Source organism: Ictidomys tridecemlineatus, chromosome 10, assembly GCF_052094955.1.
Source record: "Ictidomys tridecemlineatus isolate mIctTri1 chromosome 10, mIctTri1.hap1, whole genome shotgun sequence".
NCBI classification, from domain to species: domain Eukaryota; kingdom Metazoa; phylum Chordata; class Mammalia; order Rodentia; family Sciuridae; genus Ictidomys; species Ictidomys tridecemlineatus.
Window position 1 is genome coordinate 4,615,870 of NC_135486.1, and position 20,829 is coordinate 4,636,698.

General features: G+C 44.1%; 1 protein-coding gene across 1 annotated transcript in view; it reads right to left on the reverse strand.

Annotated features, from left to right (window-relative positions):
- Sell (selectin L) overlaps positions 1-16,236 on the reverse strand; it is a 33,817-nt gene extending 17,581 nt beyond the window's left edge. The window contains exons 1-11 of the mRNA XM_078023288.1: positions 16,111-16,236; positions 15,711-15,794; positions 14,657-15,040; positions 14,045-14,152; positions 13,679-13,864; positions 13,181-13,369; positions 12,799-12,975; positions 12,172-12,282; positions 11,436-11,457; positions 11,279-11,334; positions 279-421 (exon numbers count right to left, since the gene is read on the reverse strand). Coding sequence (XP_077879414.1) covers positions 279-421; positions 11,279-11,334; positions 11,436-11,457; positions 12,172-12,282; positions 12,799-12,975; positions 13,181-13,369; positions 13,679-13,864; positions 14,045-14,152; positions 14,657-15,040; positions 15,711-15,747 — 1,413 coding nt within the window. The 5' untranslated portion in view covers positions 15,748-15,794; positions 16,111-16,236. The remainder of the gene's footprint in view (positions 1-278; positions 422-11,278; positions 11,335-11,435; positions 11,458-12,171; positions 12,283-12,798; positions 12,976-13,180; positions 13,370-13,678; positions 13,865-14,044; positions 14,153-14,656; positions 15,041-15,710; positions 15,795-16,110) is intronic.
- Positions 16,237-20,829: the final 4,593 nt, after the last annotated feature.

Genomic DNA, 20,829 nt, shown 5'->3' on the forward strand with positions numbered 1-20,829 from the left:
GTTCTCTGCAGCCCTGAGGGCCATGTTTTCTGCAGAGGACACCTCTCTGGCAGCACCGTGTTTCACTGCCCAAGCACCACTTCCCTCTCACCAGAGACTCTCAGGGGAGGACATTGGCCACCTGACACCCTAGGATCACATTCTGAGACTGAGAGCATTTTTGGTTTCTGCATGTTAAAAACCAAAAATGAAATGGCTTGTTTCTTGTCCCGTGCCCCCTGCCCCTCCAGCCCCAGGAGAGTTTCTGCGTGTCTGGAATCTCTGGGCCAAAGGCTCACCATGGCTTTGCTGGCTCCTTCTCTGGCTCCACAGCCTTCAGCCTCTGCACTCAGCACCTGGGCTCTCTGGGTCCTTGTGGAGGGAGCCTGCTTGCTCCAGGGGAGGGCTCTGAGTGTCACCAGCAGGGCTCTCTCCACCCAGTCTCACATCCTCCTCCCTCCTCCCTCCCCTTCCTCCTCTTCTTCTCTCACCTCTTCCCCCCCCCCTTTCCTTAGCTGGCCTCTGCCCCTCTCCCTGGGTCCAGTGAGGTGTTGAGGTTGGATTCTGCTTCCTCTCCCACTTCCATCTTCCTCCCTCTTTCCCTTGTCCTGTGCTTCCTTCCTTCCCTTCTGCTGCCCCCCTTTATTGTTCTCATGCTGTTGTCTTCTTCCTCCTCCTCCTCCTCCTCCTCTTCCTCCTCCTCCTCTTCTTCCTCCTTGTCCTCTCCCTCCTCCTCCTCCTCCTCCCCCTCCCTCCTCTCTCTCCTTATTAATGCTAGACTAACCCCTGACTATCCATTGTAGGTGGTCCTTGTAATGCCACAGTTCAGAATTCTATTCCAGACAATTTAAGGTGTCTGTCACCCTTCAGTAGAGCTGCCTGATCCGCTTGATAAAATCCAGTTCCTTCTCCTCCTTTCCTTGCTTGCCACCTAGTGGACGAGCTTGTGAATGGCACCCCCTGAAGTGAATCACTTTTTGTCCTGGGGAGGTTTGGGGTCCCAAGAGTATCTTTATATTTCTGACGTATAAAATGTGAAGGAAATAAGACTGCATATGGAGTCAGAACTCATATGATGAAAGACAATTAAAAAGAAGAGTCAATGACATCAGATTTGCATTTTAAGAAAGATAATGATGATGGGCTATAGACATCAGTACTCCATATTAATTACCTTATTAAATTGTTATAAACATAGTATTCTGTGAGAAACTTTAGTATTTCCCATTTTAAAGAGTATCAAAGAGAGTAAAAAAGTTACCTCAGAATATATCTGGTGAGAGACACAGTTGGAGTTTGGAACTGGGCCGTCAGTTGAACCTGATGCCCTTGACCACTAATCTGAGCTTCCAACAAGACTTTGAGGACATGTGAAAGTGGGGACAATGTGGAGTCGAGGAGTCCTGTGAAATGTCAAAATCAAAGGTCTCCAAGTCCTCTCCTCCAGCTGCTCTGCAGCTTGAGCCAGTCGGGCCTACACCACACCAGTTAACAGTTCATCATGAACTTTTCTCCTGGCTTTCCCTGTCATCACTAGCCAACACTTCACTAATGGTGGAAGTTTTTCCTACCCTTGGCACTGAAGATTCAAGCAGAAAAAAATAGTGTTATTGGAACTAATAAGCCCTGCAACCCTGGAGGAAAAGCTAGTCCTCAGGAGTGGTAGTAGAGGAAGCAGGCAGGTACCTCCAAACCAGGGAGAGTGGTAAGAAATCCCTTTGCCTCCCACCTCCCACTCCCTGGTTTCTTCCAGGAGCCTCTTAGCCAAGCCTATTGCAAACCAACCCACAGTGATGAAATGTCACAATGTACGGGGTCAGCCATGTGGAGGAGAGCTTAGAGGGGAGAGGGTGGATGGGGGCAGAGTAGGTGAGAGTGAGAGGGCAGAAGATGAGAAGCCTTGTCCTCTTCTGCTCAAAGCCCTCCAGGGGCTTCCTATCCCACTCAGAGCAAAATCTTGAGTCCTTGCTTTGCCCTTTGAGGTCCTGCGTGATCTGCTCCCTCATCCTTTTTGTCTGAGATTTCCAACAGTTGATTATAATTCATCTAGTGCTTTTAAGTGTTGCAGTGGTAAGGGTTCTCAGGATATCAGTTGTTTGGCTCAACATTTTTGTCACTGTGACTAAAGAACCTGACAAGAACAACATAGAGACGGAAAGTTTATTTTGGCTCATGGTTTCAGAGATCAGTCCATGGTCAGCTGACTCCATGGCTCTGGGCCCCAGGTGAGGTAGGACATCATGGCAGAAAGATGTGTCAGAGGAAAACATCTCAGGACATGGAAACCATGAAGGGGAGGGGGGGGTCTCTGCTCAAAGGCATGCCACCAGTGTCATTATTCCTCCAGCCACCCCTGCCTGTATATAGCTACAGCCCAGTTACTCTGTAGTGGGGTTAATCCCCTGATTAGATTACCCTCTCATGATAAAATCACTTCACTTCTAAAAATTCTGGAATTGTCTCACAGATGAGCTTTTAGGGGACACCTTATATCTAAGCCATAACATCAGTCCTCAGTATTTCCAGGTCTGATACTCAGTAAATATCAGCTAAACAAAAACATGAGTGGACAACTTTAAAACATTTTTTTTTGGTCATAAAATACATATGTTCTTTTCCTTTAGCAAAGATTTTACTTTCTTTTTATTGTTGTTGTTTGTTCTTAGTCTTTTATTTTGTCTTTGTTATTCTGTTTGTTTGATGCACATTTCTATTCTTTTGAATCAGACAAACACAGAGTTCTCTTCTGAAGGCCAGTTTGTATCTCTGGCAGCCAGACAGGTTTGTTCGGGCCCCGAGTTGCATCAGGAGCTTTCCATGAGTTCAGGCCTGGGAAGGGGGTCTTAGAGAGAGAGGTGATTATTTAGTGAACATTGTTAAATACATAAATAGTTGATTTACTTTCTGTACATTTTAAATTCTCTCTGTATATGAGTTAGATTTCTAGCTACTTGGACCACATCAATCTAGCCCTGCACTGAGTCCATTCAGAGCTGTGGCTTTTGAATCTCAGCAAAGTTATTTTTCATGTGTTCATTTGAATCATGTGGATTGATCTTGTGTTTGTCAAACACAGTTTTCCTGAGAACACAGTGAGAGACGTGGGGTAGAGTTAGAGCGTGTATGTGACGCCATGGGATGTTATTCTGCCTCTCAAGGAATGCAGTCCTGGCACTGGTGTAACAGGAACCAGAGCTGAAACCATGCTAAGTGAGAGAAGCCAGGCAGGGAGGCCGCACCCTGGACAAGTCCATTCTGTGGGATACCTGGAACAGGAGGAGCCACAGAGCAGAAGCTGGCCTGCAGGCCCACGGTGCTGAGGGAGCAGGTGACAGGGCTTTTCATGGAAGTGCTTTGGAACTAGGACAGGGGCTGGTCGCACAGTGCTGTGGAGGTGCTGGACTGTCCCCCTCATCACGGCTGCGTTTCATCACACAAACTTCAGCTCAATGTGGAAATCGAGCCAAGTGTGCACTGAGCTTGAAGAGAGGAGCTGGGGCAGCAGAGTCACAGGCACCTGTCAGCAGCCACTTGAAGGACTGCAAGAGAAGGGGCTTACTGGGCTGTGCCACCAGGTGGGGCTGGTGGCATGACAACCCACCACTCCCTGAGGGAGGAGCCACTGCTGGAAGGCCAGTGACCACCTGAGGGTGGAGGGAGGAGCCTCTGGGGGCCACTGAGAGCAGCATCCTAGGACCACAGAAGAACCATCGCCCCGGCTTTCCCAGCCTGCCCCTCAGAGGGCCTCAGCTCCATCGCTCCTCGCCCAGCAAGGAGCTCCCACAGCAGTCCCCTCAGGTGCCTGGGAGGAAGGGTATGCAGCCCACCCACAGCCAGTCCTCCCTCCAGGCCTCCGTGGGTCCCCTCCTCAGATGCCTCCCCTCCACAGCCCTATCCAAACACCTCCACACGGCTCAGAGCGCCTCTCCCTGCACCTGGGGTCAGGCCACCTCCTGGACGGTTCACCACACTCCTGTCTCCACACAGCCTCGAGGTCCTTCCCAGATGCTCCCCTGCTGCCCCTGGAACTTCTGCTTCACAGTCGGCAAGCTCACCCCTATGCTGCAGTTCTCCCAAACCTCCTCTACCTTCCTCCATAGCAACCGCTGCCTCCTGGGGACATGTCTCCCCTGCTGGTCTCTCAGGACAGTGACATTTTCTCCACACTCTGCAGGGTGGGCCTCCTGCTTTCTGATGGGGCCCTTTTACACACCTTTGTTCCCCACCACACTGGAAAGAAAAGGAAACAGCAATCAAATAACCCAGGATCTCTGAAGCTCACCGCACCAGGATGCGCCATCTTGTCACTGTCCTCATCATGGTGACCCCAATTCCTCATGCACTGGTGGCCTTGGCACCTGGCTCCTGGTCCTCCTGTCCCTGGAAGCACCTCCCACAGCCATTTGTGACTGCACCATGCACTGAACACCTGTCCCACAGCAGGATCCTCACTCTCTAAGTCAAGGTCAGCCACCCCTCCCTGAGCACAGCCTCCACCTTGACACCTCAGGAGACTTCAGCATCTCTAAAGTCACATGATCAAGACGTTCTCCCACCACCTCTGTCCCTGTTCCTGCTGGCTTGTTGCTCAATATCTCACTGTGATGCCTTTATTCCTACCCCATTGACCCCCAACCTGTTAACTCACCCCCCACTCCTTTTTATTTCACAGTGGGACTCATTTTTAGTTTTTTTGTTTTGTAGTTTGATGTAATCTCATTTGTTGCTTTTTTGCTTTTGTTTTATGGGCTTTTGGGGGGCATTGCCTGTACCAATTTCTTGAAGTGTTTCACCTATTTTTTAATAGTTTAAGTTTTTATAATTATATTGAAATCTTTTATCCATTTAGTTTGTTTTTGTGTAGGTAAGAGGTTAATTTTCAATCTTTGGCTTGTGGATAATCAGTTCACCCAGCTCTCTTTCTTGAAGAGTTTATTCTTGCTCCAGTGTGTGTTTTTGGCCTCTTTATCAAGAAACAATGGGATTTAAATGAGTAGGTATATTTCTCAGATCTCTATTCTGTTACTTTGGTATTTGTTCCTCTCTCTCTTTTCCAAATTTTTTTGTTTCTTTTAGTTATACATGACAGTGGAATGTATTTTGGTATATCATACATACATAATGTATAGCTTGAAGGCATTTTTGTGGATGTACATGATGTGGAGTTACACTGGTTGTGTATTCATATAAGAACTTAGGAAAGTTGTGTTGGATTCATTCTACTGTCGTTTCCATTCTCATTCCCCCTTCCTTCCTTTCATTCCCCTTTCTCTAATCCAGTTAATTTCTATTCTTCCCTCTCCCTCTCAGTTTATTGTGTGTTAGCAACCACATACCAGAGAGAACATTTGGTTTTGGGGGACTGGCTTACTTCACTTAGCATGATAGTCTCCAACTCCATCCATTTACCAGCAGATGTCATCATTTCACTTTTCTTTATAGCTGAGTAATATTCCATCCTATTTATGTACCACATTTTCTTTATCCATTCATTTGTTGAAAGGCAGCTAGGTTTGTTCCATAGCTTAGCTATTGTGAATTGAGCTGCTACAAATGTTGATGTGGCCACGTCACTATAGTATGCTGATTTTAAATCTGTTGGGTATATGCCAAGAAGTGGGATAGCTGGGTCAAATGATGGTTCCATTCCAAGTTTTCTGAGGAATCATCTTACTGCTTTCCAAAGTAGTTGCACCAATTTGCACTCCTACCAGCAATGTACGAGTGTACATTTTCCCCCACATCCTCACCAACATTTATTGTTACTTGTATTCTTGACAATTGTCATTTGGACTGGAGTGAGATAAAATCTCATTGTGGTTTTAATTTGAATTTCTCTAATTGCTAGAGATGTTGAACACTTTTTCATATATTTGTTGACTGATCATATTTCTTCTTCTGTAAAGTGTCTTTGTTTACTAATTTATTGGGTTGTTTGTTTCTTTGGAGTTAAGTTTTTTGAGTTTTTTGTATATCTTGGAGATTAGTGCTCTATCTGTGCAAGTGGCACAAATTTTCTCCTATTCTGTAGGCCCTCTCCTTGAGTTTTTGATTGTTTCCTTTGCTGTGAAGAAGCTTTTTAATTTTATTGATTCTTGAATTTACTTCTTGAGATTTAGGAGTTGTCCTGGTTACGATGGCTCTGGAGTTTGTCTTTAATGCTGTATAACCAATGTGATTCTGCAACCTGTACACTTGGAAAAATGAGAAATTATACCCCATTTGATTCAAATGTATGATATGTCAAGATCATTGTATTTTCATGAGCAATAAAAAAATTAAGAAATAAAAAAACAGACGTGATGCCTGCAGCTTTGTTCTTTTTACTACATAGCTTTTTGCTATTCATGGTTTTTTGTGCTTGAAATGAATATTAGGAGTATTTTTAACTAGTTCTGAAAGAAATATTTTGATGGGGGTCACATTGAACCTGTAAATGATTTTTGGTAGCATGGACATCTTACCAATATCGATTCCTTCAACCCATGAACATGGATGGATGCCTTTCCTGTTTTCTGGGATGTCTTCTTCTATTATTTGTCATTGTTTTGTGATCTTCATTAGGGTGGTCTTCCACCTGCTTAAGTTTCTTTCTCAGTGTTCTCTTAGAGTTTTGCAGCTATTGTATGAATGGAATTCTTTCCTGTTTTCTTTCTCAGCAAATGCATTGCTGGTGTATGGAAAGGCTGCTGACTTTTCTATGTGGACTTTATATCCTGCTACTTTCCTAATTCATTTATCAGTTCTAACAGTCATTTGGTGGAATCTTTAGGATTTTCTACATTTAGACCCTTATCATCTGCAAACAAGGAAGTGACTTACTCCCTTCATTCTCCCTTTATTTCTTTGTATCTCCTAATTATTTTGGCTATAATTTCTAGTATTGTATTGAATAAGAATGGTTTGAGTGGACACATTCTCTTATTTCTGATCTTAGAGAAAATTCTTTCAGCTTTTCCCCATTAGTATGATGTTGGCTGTGGGCTTGTCATAAATATCCTTTATTTTGCTTAGGTATTATCTTCCCAAACATTATGTGTTCAGGGCTTTTATCTTGAAAGGATGTTGAATTTCATTAAATGCTTTTCTGCATCCTTTGTGAAGATCATGTGATTTTTATCCTTCTTCTGTTGATGGGATGTATAATGTTTATTAATTGCTTATGTTGAGTCATTCTTAGATCCCTGGGATGAAACCCACTTGATGGTGGTGAATGATCATTTGATGTGTTGTTGAATTCAATTCAGTAATATTTTCTTGAAAGCTTTTGTGTCTGTTGTCATAAAGGATATGTTTTAGTGAGAGCTCTCCAGATAATCACAACGTGTGTGTGTGTGTGCGCATGTGTACACAAATTTATTGTAGGAATTAATTCATGAGATTATGGAGGCTGAGAACTCCCATGATCTGCTATCTGCAAGGAAACCTAGTGACATAATTCAATCCCAGCTCCAGGACTCAGGAACTAGAAGGGCCAATGTCCACGGGTAAGAAAAGATGGATCTCCCAGCTCACATTTCCTCCATGTTCTCAAACGTCTTGTTCAACAAATTGGATGAGACCACCCACACTGGGGAAGGCAATCTGCTTTCTCAATCCACCAATTGTAATGTCAATCTCTGTAAAAACACCCTGACAGACTCTCACATAAATAATGCTTCATCAGCTGTCTGGGCATCCCATACCCCAGTCAAGTTGATACAGAGAGCTACCCATCTCGGACATTTAAGCAGACTTCTCAAAAGTGAAAAAGAATTAACCAATCAAAGAACCAAGATACCTAATTGTCAAGAAGATAGACAATAGCAAGTATTAAACAGGGAGAGGAGAAATTTGAATCCTTGGGCATTGATTGTGGGATTATAACATGATGTAGGCCCTTTGGAAAAGGGTTTGGTGGTCCTCAACAATGAAACATCATCACCATATGACCCTACAGTTCAACTTCTAGGCATATATCCAAGAGAACTGAAGACATACGTCAGCCTAAAACTTGAACTTGAATGTTCACAACTGTATTATTCACAGCAGCTTGAAAAAGAAAAACGACCCAAAGCCCATGGGTTGATGAGTGGAGAAGCAAAGTGTGCCATGTGCTTGCAATGGAACATGACTCCACCAGGACACAGAGGAGGTGCCGATGCATGCTGCAGCAGGGGGGCCTGGGGACATCACCAGGTGGAAGAAGCCAGACACACACAGTCACCTGTGAGTCTGCTAGTGTGAAATTCCCAGAATAGGCAAAGCCATAGGTGAAAACTAGGTTAGTAGTTGCTGGGGATAGGAGGAAGAGAAGAATGGGGAGCAACTGCTAGTGGGGACATGTTTCTTTTTGGGGTGATAGAATTTTCTGGAGTTAAATACTGTTGATGGTTGCTTGATCTTTTAAAATTTAAAAAGGCATATTTTCTTGTGTATAAGTTTTATCTAGGGGCTGGGTTGTGGCTCAGTGGTAGAGTGCTCACCTAGCATGCATGAGGCACTGAGTTCAATCCTCAACACCACATAAGTGTAAAATAAAGATATTGTAAAAAAAAAAATGTTTTATTTAAATGCAATAAAAATTTTTAAGAAAGAGCCTATATCAGAGATAAATAATACACATACAATAGATGCACATATTTATTTTCAAACTTTGTAGTGCCATGTCCAGAATAATAAAGCTGACAAAAGCTAAAATAAATACATACTTTAAAACTGTTAAATATTTTAAATCATAATTTAAAACATGATACAAAACACAAACAAACCACATTTATGCATCATAGTTATTTCTAATGCAGAATATATAAATATTTACAACATTTGAGCAATTTCAGAGAAAATAATTACTCTTTCCATATGTAATCTGATCACAATAGTCCCCCTTCCCTGAGTCCTTATGCCCCTTAAGAACCACTGCTTTCTCATCTTTATCACACCTCCCTGTTTACTGCTGGCTCTGCCGCTGCCAACATTCAGGCAGCACTTACTTGAAATGTTCCTTTTCAACATGCTAAGTTAAAAGAAATGTGGGAAAGCTTTGATGTGGGCAGCTTTGGCACTTACTGACCAGGAATGTCTCCTTGTCAGTGATACCTGGAAGTTCCTTAGGAATTTTAAACTCTCCTTAGAAACATAATGCTCGCACATACAAGCTTCCCCCTCTTCCAGGACATCTAACATACAGAATAAAACAACTAAGAAATAATCATTAGACATTCGTTCTTTGAAAATCCACTGATTGGATCTTCACATGATGAGTTCTTATGTATTGAAACCTTATGTAATACAAAATAATTATGTGATAATATCTGACAAACACCTTTGTAGGAAGGTAAAGGACATCAATGTGTCTACAATTTTTTTAAACAAAGAAAGTCTCAAAATTGTACCTTCATTTGTTTTTATTGATGCTTTTATCATATCAGAATATTGGGCCTCTTAGAAGTTTTTATCATAAGAAAAGCTATCATAAGAAAGCAAAAATTGGTGAAAAGAATATGGTAACAATATAAAAACTCTCTATTCAGCTTTTACTCTGGTGATAGTACCATGTTTTAAAAAACCTGTAGTATAATTCTCAGAATGTCACCCTGATTCATGTATGTTATTATTTGAAATAAATCTACTGCAGTTATAACATTGAAATTTGTTAATAAATAAGAAGGTGGATCAATAACTTTACCATATCATAGTCAATAACATTTACAAAATTTTCAAGTACCTTTAACTTTTGTACTGAGTTAATTATGGAAGATCATACTGTATTCAAGGCAAGTAGAAAGAGCACAACCTTTAAGAACACTTTAAAAGCACATGAGTGAACATGATTAAGACTGTTTGGTGATCCTTGAACTGAGCATTAAATAGGATTTGCACCTTGCACCACGAATAACCTCCTGTGTAGACATCTCTGGGCATTAAAAACTATACATATTTTCTTAAGTTAGAAGAAAAATATCTGGCCAATTGGTTCCCTGTAAGCTACTGATAATTATTATGTTCCCCTCTGAGAGCAATTCTGTAACTAGCAGTTGCAACACTGTGAGGGGCTAAAGAGAAACAGAGCCAGGAAACAGTGTTCCTCCACTGAGATTCAGAGCCACAGAGAGAGAGTGAAGAAAAGAATTCTGAGAGTCCAGAGCCTTAGTCTCTTTAGCTTGCTTTGAAGAAGATCCTCTCCCCTTAGCAGCTGGCACTTTCTTTATCTTGAGAATAGGAAACAGAAGACTTTCTTCTCTTTTGTGTCTTTTGGTGGAAGACTGCACTTGGCTCTGGACTTAATCCACTGAAGTCATGGTCCCAGCTGTCAAGGCATAGGACAATGGGCCAGGAAGGCCAGGGGGCAGGACACCTCTGCTGTCTTCAGTGGTTCAGACTAGTTCCCGGGATGCACCAGTGTTCCTGTAATTGCAAGCAAACATGCATGTCACCAGAAAACTTCAGCATAATGCATACTGTAAGTGACAACAAAATGCACATCCCAGCACAGGCGACTGTGCATTCTGGCTAGGGCCACCCAAATAGCAACATCAAGTGCTGTTCAGTTAGAACAGGGAAACTATTTTTACTGCACAGTAATGGTGGCTACAGGTGATCACGTATCTGTTAAACCCTGCAGAAAGCACAACAAGTGAAGACTAAAGTAACCTGGGGACTTTAACTCATAATAATGCATCTCTACTGATCCATCAATTGCATGAATTGAATCATGCTAGTTCAAGATGCTGGTAACTCTGTAAGATATTAGAACTCTGTATTTTCTGCTCAATTTTTCTATAAAATTAAAATTGCACAAAAAATGTACATTAATTTTTTTGAAAAAGTATTGCAGGGGACTTCACTTGAACATCACAAATCCTCACAGAGCAGAGCAGATGTTTAAGAACACAGATTCTAGAACCAGACTGCCTGTGCTTGAATCCTGCTACACCACTTAGGAGCTTTGAGACTTCACGCAAGTCACTTAGCTTCTCTCTGCCTCCTCTGCTCCATCTAAGTCAGGAGAAATAGAATAATCATCCTATCTCATGGAGTTCCTAGCTTAGAACAGTTCTTAGGGCACAGTAAGTGCCACATAAGGGTCAGTTGTCACCATCATTATTGTCTTTCATAAAGGAAATGGCTCAAGAAAGCCAGATCTCTGTTTCTTCCCTCTCCTGCAAAGAAACAAAACAACTTTCCAGTAAGTGCCATGGAGATGGAGAGGTCCTGAGGACAATGCAGGCTGGAAGGGGCCCAAGGATGAGCAGAATGCCTAGGGAGGCGCTCCCTCATGACATGCCACTTGCAAGTCTTACCAGATTCCTTTGAGCTTAGATGAAGTCTGAAGGTATCTGGTAGTTTCCATGGGATTCAAGGCTTTGGCAGCTGCTGTGGGACAGGTAGGAATAGTAATAAGCCACTGTTTCCACATGAAGAGAGGAAAATGTTCAGAAGGTTCACAGAATGCTTTGTACAAGAATGCAACTTACCTCGCAGGGACAAATTTCCTTGCTGCAAGAGAAAGAAAAGCATTCCTTTAGACCAAATGGCTTTTAAGGACATTGCAAATTCAGACAGGATGTGACCCAATCATCAGGGTTTGCAAACTTAGTGCCCCTGCACTCTGTAACAATCAGAGCAGGAACACAACCAGGTTACTAAGGTAAATGTACAGTGCACAGCCATCAAAGGACACAGCAGCTTTCTGACAGCAGCCACTAGTCACAGGTTCAGCATTTCATGACAAGCCCCAAATCAGGATTATTTTTTAGCATGGAAATATTTATTTCTTAAATGTCTAAACTTAGTTTAAAATTTTTAAAATATTCTGTAGGACAAACAAATCATGAGCTTGGATAGATGTGTTTGTGTATTCCTTAGGAGGTATCTCCAAATTTAAGACTCTACTCCAAATAATCTTTTAAGAAAAGATTTCATCCATTTCCCTGGGTGCACAAATCAACTAAACTCCAGAGTCAACCCAGTATTCAATGCAAATAGCAACCCCTGGAGTTCAGCAATTCTAGCATACTAACATTTATTTTCCTAAAACACTTCCAACTTTGGGTTGCCTTATAAACTCTTTCCTATGATTTTGCTTAATAATAAAGGAGTCATTACTGTTTGTTATTACTGTATAAGTCTGAAAGAGAAACCACGAGTCATCAATGACAAAAAACTAATATGTCAAAAATATTTTTGAAGTATATTCATAAGCTTCCTCACCTTTCTTCCGAAAGTATTTAAGAAGCCAGAGGAGAAATGATGTCAATGACAGGAGGGAGAATCCTGCAGCAGAAAGTCCAGCTGCCAAGGGAGTGCTGGACTCTGGGGGAGCTGCGGCAACAGAGGGGAGAATGGGCATGAGGAACTGGCTTGAAAGTCTTTCTGTCCGTCCACTTCTCCTTTTCTATTACCTCATTCCCAGGAGCAGAAGCCCCATCTGGTTCAAGTCATGAGGCAGAGGTGGCTAACCTGCCCTTTAGACATGTCCAGCTCCCCTTGGCTGCCCCAGCTCTGCCAGGCAGAACTCTACCCTGCCAGCTCTTTCACACCCCTCACCCTGCCCTGCTGGACACTGTGCTGTACTTGCTCAGCACCCCCCCACCCCCACCCCCCACACTTTCTGTTTCACCCTCTTCCTTTCCCCTCCAGGTCTTCTTTGCCACTGTTAGAATTCTATCCATTCCGTCCACATGCCACATCTACCGTTTTCTTCCTATCTCCATAAGCTTAAATATGTGCAGATGCTTAACCACTCTGATGGGCCCAGTGCATCTTTAATTGCTCTAGTAAGACAGCTCCCTCGCTTCTCTCTGGTCTCCCAGCAACCAGCATCAACCAATGCATTACCTTCACAGGTAGGCAGCGTCCCAGACCAGTGTCCTGTGGCACCACATGTCAGAGCTGCAGAGCCATTGAGCATCCAGCCTTCAGGACATGCAAACTCACACACAGTGCCAGACACAGGCTCCCCACTGCAGCTCATGTTGACCTTTCCTGGAGCTGCCAGGCTTGAACACTGTACCACTGCAAATGACAGGCACATGGGGGGGGGGGGTTAGGAAACATCTGCTGCAAACTTGTAAAGTGGCCCAAGTCACCACAAGCCTAACTTATGAACACTACATACAACTCAGCATGTGGGAAATTAGAATCAAGCCCCCTGAGACCACTGAGGCTCACAATCTTATGAGGCATGTGACCTGCACCCTCAAGTCTGAACTCACCCTACCTTGGCAGGAGGGGACCTCGTGTGTCCACTGCCCCTGAGATGTGCACTCCAGTTGAGCTGATCCATGTAAGTCAAAGCCATCGTCACAGTGGAAGATGCAAGAGGACCGGTAGGTGAACTCTCCAGTAGGGGAAGGAGAGCACTTCACAGAGCCATTCAGGGGCACAGGGAGAGCATCGCACTGCACAGCTGGAAGGCAAGAGTGAGCCCTGTGGAGCCCTGTGTGCCACATGGCTGCAGGGGTCTCCAGGCAGCCCCCCCCCCGGGCTCCCCAATAGCTTCTGTCTTAAAGCCAAGTAGAAACAAAGATGGTTTCTTCATATCTGGCTCTCTAAAATGTAGCAGGTACCAAACCTACCACATATATTGACTGAGAGAACAAAATTTACTAAAGATGACCACAAATAGAACTTTCCCTGGGGGTTTGGATGAGGTTATGGGAAACTGAGGCAGGGAGGGTGAGCTGGGGACGTCCTGTGCATTCTGAGGGAGATTTACCTCTGCAGGTGGGAAGAGGAGCACTCCATTCCCCAGAGGACGTACACTGGGTGGTCTCCACGCTGCTTGGCAGGTAGCCACTGTCACAGCTGACGGAGCAGGAGGAATTGTAGCTGAAGGTCCCAAAGGGTGAAGTGCAAACCAGCCTCCCGTGCTCAGGGTTTTTCTGTTCTTTACAGGTCACAGCTGGAAAAGGGACCCAAGTCAGTTCTGCCAGCTTTCACCTCCGACGGGGGTTGGGGGGATGGGGAAGAGAGCGTATGATTGTGGTCCAGGGAAAGGAGGACGTGTAGGCCCAACTCCAGACCACCTGGGGCAGGGGATGGTGCCTTGTCTCAAGTGAAGAGAAGGCGAGGACACACTTACCGTGCTCACACTCGAGTCCACTGAAGCCAGGGTGGCACCTGCAGGTGTAGTTGTTGATGGTCTCTATACACTCCCCATGGCCGCTGCAGGAGGCTTGGGTGCAGGCAGCTGCAGGAAACACAGCCATGAGGACAGATGCTGTGGTGCTTGTGGGAAATTCCTTACAATTTAGGATCAGCTGCATGTAATGACGTCACCTAAGTTATGGGGTGCCGGAGATTTTAATGGTGCCTCACAAAATGCCAAACCTGAGCTCCAGGTTCGTCTCGCATACTTGATGTTAATGTTGGAGGTGTCGGGAGGGGTGCAACAACACCATGCACAGAGACTCCCTCAGCACACGCCACGAGACTCTTCCCCTGCCACAAGCAAACCAGCACCTGAGTTGCCATGGTGCATCTATGTGGCATTCTGTAGGGGTGTGGCCTCCCCGCGTGCGCTCACACTACACATGTGCACACGTTCTTGCCTACATCTGTGCCAAGGAGTAAAGGGGGGCCTTGGCAGGAACACCCGGTTTTTAAATCACATCTTTCAGAGCAAAGTGGCCACGGTGGAGACCAGTGGCTGCCACTGTGAGTCGTCAGGTTGTGGCTGCCTGAGGCTCCCTACCTGTGTAGCACAGCGCGAGCTTCCTTTTACTGCATCTCTCGTCATTCCACATGCCGGAACCTTCTGGTCTCTTGATGTAGATCTCCACGCAGTCCTCGTTTTTCTGCTTATTATTGGGTTCTCCTGGAGCCCAGTTCTTGGCTTCTTCAGTCAGGGGCTTCTGGGTCCCCACCCAGATCCACACACCATTGACTTTTCTGATGCCGATCCAGTAATAACTTGGAGAATAGCTCAACGTGGCGTTCAGGTACTCGATCTCCTCTTTGTTTTGAATTGCGACCAGGTGTGTGTACCTTTGCTGACAATAAGCACTAGCCTCATCATAAGTCATCCTTCTCCTGGACACATTGTAAGTCCAGGCCGCACTGTCTTTAATGAGGAGCACTAGGGGTGGAACAAGAGAGAATGGCAGCATTTAGTCCTGCTGGGCTTAACTCTAGCTCTCTGGGTCATTACTGTGATATTTATGCCAGTCTCTGGATTTGGGGTGACAAAATGTTTCACCTTTTCAAAAGTAAGAAGAGGAAATAAATATTAAAGAAACCAGAGTTTCCTGTGCATCATTTCTGTGGCCAGTCACCCCCAGGGCTTGTTGTCCCCACCTTCGTAACAAATTTGTTATTCTGCTGGTGACTCTGCAGTATTGAGCCCTTAGTATGAGCCACCAGGTGCTGTGAGAGGCACTTTTCAACCTAAAATAACATATTTTGGAATTTTATATTTGGAATAAAAAATCACACAGTGCAGTCAGATTGTTGCCTACTTCAAGTTTGTCAAGGTGTCCCCACATCTACCTAAACTACTGTACCATTGAATTGTCACAGTACCTACGTAGGCCATTTTTGATCAACGTTTTACACATATGGAAATATGACACTAAGAAGTGAATTTCCCTAGTGCCAGGCGGGAAGAGGCCAGGGATGCTGCTAAACTCCCTCTGCACAGGACAGCCCCACACGAAGAACAATATCCTGGTCTACAATGTCAGTAGGGAGGTGATGAGAAACCCTGGTCCAGTGTTGCCGAAAGTGAGAGTGGAGAGAATCTGACTTACCAAAAGTGAGAATGGAGAGAATCTGTGAAGCAATCATGGCCTCAGGAATTCTTCTCACCGATGGATTAGACTTGAAGTTCTTTCCTGGGGAGAAAAATTAATTATAGAAGGAAACGTTAGGCAGCCAATTACTCAAGTCATTTGAGCCTGGTGTTTAGGCACCAGCATAAGATTTGAGATAAAGGATTCCAGTGCCATAGCTTATTTGAGAGGTGCTACTGGAATGAATGAATAAATTTTAAGATCTTCCTCATTTAGGTGAAAGAGAAAAGACAGGCTTTAACCACATTACAATTAAAGCGTGCACAGATCTCTTACCAGAGGCTGTTTACACATCAGTTTATTCTGATGAATCTGTTTCATGGCCCAAGGCTGCTCTTGCAAAGGAGTCTGCACTTACAGTTCTGCGCGGTGCTCCTTGGCTCACACTGCTCAGGTGTGCTGGGATGCTTCTGTCTCCTGATCCTCTGGCACTTGTGATGTGAATCAGCCAAGCCAAGTCCTGTTGAGCTTCGCCTCTCCTGGGCACTTTATAGCAGGGCTCACATCCTGTGAGCAACAGGAGACTGTTTAAATCCAGCCAGGAGGAAATTCCCAATGACATCCAGAAATTTTCCCGGAATATCCACAATGCTAAAAATTACAATGATCTCAGAAGTGCTGCCCCTCGAAGTTAATTCTCCCTTGTCCTGCCTTTGTGTTTTACATACACTTTTACTAACAGGACACAGCCGCCTGGCTTTTAATTCTAATAGCATAACGTCTAGGTCTTTAAAATGTTTTAAGTCTTTATTTATCGTTGTGGTTCTCATGTAATTGTGGCACCAATCAGTTTCATAAACACAAATTACCTAAGGATTTCTGTTGTCTGTGGTTCTTTATCCTCAATTTTTTCATCCGTAGCTATCCATAATAGATGAACAGTCACTTTCTCTTTCTTGTTCAGCCACCAACTTAACACATTTTATTGTGCACTGACTCCCAGGGGAGTCATCAAAAGGCAGCATTTCTCCTCAGGTTCTGCACACTGGCTACAGCTACGTTACTTAGAGTAATACCTTCCGCTTAAATATTTGAAACAGCCCTTGTTTTCACAAACTGAAACATGGGAAATACATTTGTATATTCATAGTTAGGTCTGTGGAAAAATAAAGATTTAAAACTACATTTAGTTGACACAAATTTTATTTAAAAATATCCTAAAATGTGAACTGAAAAGAATAAAAACTGGGGCAAAATGTTAACAGTGACCCCTTTGAGCTGGAAACTTTGAGGCAAATTTTATATCCTTCATGATTGTTTTCAACATTTTCCACTTTTTGTCATGACTCTTTCTACAGTATTCTTTTTTCCTACAGAATTTTCAACATCTGTGTTCAAATGCCACTGCGAGGGATGTACATAGAGTCCTACGTTCCTGCTCTTCAGAGTGGCACTTCTTTTGGGTGGATACAGCCACATCCGTTCCCATCTGGCATCTTATCTAATTTAAGTGACAGTGACAGCAAGTGGGTTATTTCTGCTCCCATGTTCCTGGGGTTTAGAGTTCAAGTCAAGTTAACTTTTATGAATCCATCTTCTTCAAACAGCTGTCTGCAAAGGCCTCTCGGCCGACATGGGGGCAAGGTGGGAAAGGCCTCATTTTCCTCTTGTCTTGTGTGTTCTTCAGCTTTCTGTGTTCACAAAGGTACCAATCCTGGACCAAACTAGAAAAAAACAAGGGATATTTCAGTGAATACACTGATTAAAACAAGGAAAAAACCTTCACTAGTTTGATCCAACCTCTGTCAGAAAGCCTACGTTAGCCAGGATTGAAAGCCACCTTCCTACTCTGTTCCAGATACAGAAGTCATTCCAACTTGGCGTCCCACTTGTCATTGCTAGATATGACTTTGTTTCTCAACACCTGTAGAAGCTAATCACTCAGCGTTGACTCAGATTTAAGGGGTGGATGCAATGCTGGAGTCGTACACAGTCTGTCTTGGTATATGAGATCATACACAGTCTATATGGTTGTTTTTTTTTAATAAATTAGGAATACATCCTCTGTTTTTTTTTTTTTAAAAAAAAGCATGGTCAAACATGCATTGTAGCCAAACCTCAAGAGAAAATTTATCTGACATATTAGTGAAGGGCCTGATAAGTATTTTGTATGTAGAAATTGGTTATAAAAAGTCCTAGATAGGGGCTAAGGTTGTAGCTTAGTTGTAGAATGCTTGCCTTGCATGTGTGAAGCACTGGGTTTGATCCTAAGCACCACATAAAAATAAATAAATAAAATAAAGATATTGTGTCCATCTACAACTAAAAAAATATTTTAAAAAATCCTAGGTAATCCATTTGCTTTTTGAATTTTTCATAACTAAGTACACATTTAATCTCTTCCCTTTCTTTAATTTGGAGGTATAAATAGAGATAACCCAATTGTGATCTGTTCCTATTTCATTTACAAACATGTGTCCTAGACTGGCAACTTTGGTCTCTAACCCTTTGAGTCCTCATTCTGTGTCCAGCCCTGTTCTTTCTGCAGCAACAACAGCAACAGGCAGTAAGTGGACAGAGGGGCGGGCACAAGCCCAGCAGGCCTGGCTCTGCCTGCAGGGAGCCCTGCACCCTCAGCTGCACCTCTCTTGGGAACCTGACTTAAAAGCAAGTTCCCTCCAAGGCCAAAGGGCAACATGATTGTTGGAAATTTGTACTGAGAAGCTTCCAGGAGAAATTCAGTACCAGAGGAAGGACGGGAGAAAGGGGTGAAGAGATTGGCAAGGAAGGTAATTAGCACACAGATGTTTCAACCAGGGGTAAATCCACTCACCCTAACAATCATCCTGCACTCTGCCAGAGTGTTTCCTATGTCCCTGTCCCTGGTGGGTGCTGGGAGCTGCAGGGCTTTCCTCAGGCTCCCAGGGTCACTGAACAGGCCACAGACTGACCTCCCTTGGAGAGGCCCCAGGACTGCAGGGGCCAGGGGAGGGAAACAGAGGGACTCTGAGCTGCCCTGTTGGTGCTGTCAGGATCTCCCCAGGGCTCTGACCTGGGCAGGGGTGGGAGGGCTAATGGGGAGAGACTTGAGTAGCTGGAGCTGTTGACTGTTAACCGCCTTCTACACAATTCAAAATTCCCCCAAGAAACAGGCCAGTGAGAGGGGCCTCCGTTCCACTATGTCTCCCAAGCTCTGAGGATGTGGCTGAGTGTCCCTGGGACAACCTCCCTCTTGGGGATCCCTCCCCACCCCTCCATGGGGGAGAGGAAAGGAAAAAAAGAACAAGTGCAGACACAGGCGCAGCCCAGATTGCACCTCCTGAGCTGCACTGTCCCCTCCCAGGCGCCAAGGGTTCCCACTTGATCTTCCCTTTTCCTGGAAGTCCCTTGTCCCGCCCCCCACGCCCTTCAATTGGACATGGAGATGTTAACCACCCCTGCTTCTGTGCCTGGGCCCAGACATTCTCATCTTCATGGCAAAGGGGCACCCCTGAAGGAGGGAGGGGGGCCAGCCTGAGGATTGGGGTCCCCAAGCAAATGGAAAGTGAATCGTTTCTAACTAAAGAAAGGGAAAAGCCCCTGACAAATTGACACAAGTGTGTATATGTATATTTATTAATTCATTCTCTTTTCTCCTCTGTTCACAGAGGGCTCAGTAATTCCATTAATTCTCCTTGAGCTTCCTGGATGATTCTGAGACTTAGAATTTGGATTGTATTTTGTGTTTCCTGTTTGGCAGCACCTTATCTGGAAGCTTCTGCTCTCTGTGTAGGGATTTAAGAACTAACTAATGGGAATATCTTCAAAATGAGCCAACTCTGGTGAATTCCCAGAGCGGAAGAAAAAGTACGGGTGGGCAGGTTAATTAACAGGACTTTTCCTGAATGTGGCTGGACCGCTGACCATTGTTAACAGGAGAGAAAAAAATACCCCTGATTTCAGAAAAGCCCCCTGGCTTGTTGTCCTTGGCCCCTCGTGCTGCTTATTTTGTAATTCAGAAGTTTCCTTAAGGAGTATTATTAGCTTGTTCTCAGGACTCACATCAGAATTGTCCACCTGGTCACTTTTTAAAGCATCACTTTGAATTTATTCTTTCACAAACAAAATGAAACAATTCCAAATGGATCAGAAAGGATACCAAGTGGTGATGAAAAGAGGCCCTATTTTTCTCCCCCCAAAGTAAAAATAGGAGATTTCAGAGAAGTAGAAGAATATCCTAAATTTTCTACATCTCTATGACTTGATAGTTGATGTGGCTCCTTAGATAAGCAAGCATTTTATATTTGGGAATGTCTGTTTTAACCTGATAGCAATGAAAGTTAAATGCAGTGATTTAGCACAAGAGATTACTATTTTGCACTAATTACCTCTGTGACTTCTGGGAGCAAGTTGTTTTTGTTTGTTTGGTTGGTTTTGCCTCATCAAGTCTCAAATTCCCCATCTAGGAGCCAAGCCTGCTTGACTACAGTCCTGATGGCTGTGATGTTAGGACCTAATAATGACTATGAGAAAACACTGTTTTAAGACAAAGTGTTCATTATGTTTCCTAGCTGTGAAGTTTTAGAATAGTTCATATCATGATCTATATGATAATCAGTGTCATCTGAAGACACTTTACAGACATTTCTTCATACAAATTTTTAAGTGAAAAGAGGAGTGCATAGGAGGAAACCTGGGTTATTCACCTAGACAAGCTTTTCAGTGATTAAGTGGCAGAGCTGGGATTCAAATCCACATCTGTATGATTCTGACACCTGTGCCCTCTTGGTCACTTCAAACCTGCTGAATGCAAATCTCAGCAGGGAAGTGACCCTTAGTTTTCATATTAGAAAATGTTGTAGAACTCCCTCACCGCAGCTCTGGAAGCTTAGTGTCCTCGGCTGGGAGTTTGTGAAGCAGATCCTAAGACACGGAAGTGCTTCCAGTTGTGTATTTGGGAGGTGACCCCAAGAAGCAGTGTTGGGGTGTGAGAGGATGAGACCAGGAAGGGAAGGAATTCAACAGAAGGTGAGTTGATCATCAAGTCACCCTGTGGGCAACCAGGGGTCAGTCTCTCAGGGAACTCTAGGGGACAGTGCAGAAAATCTCAGAATGCCCCAGCAGGGGCAAGAGAGCAGTCCTGGGGCAGGGTTGCCCT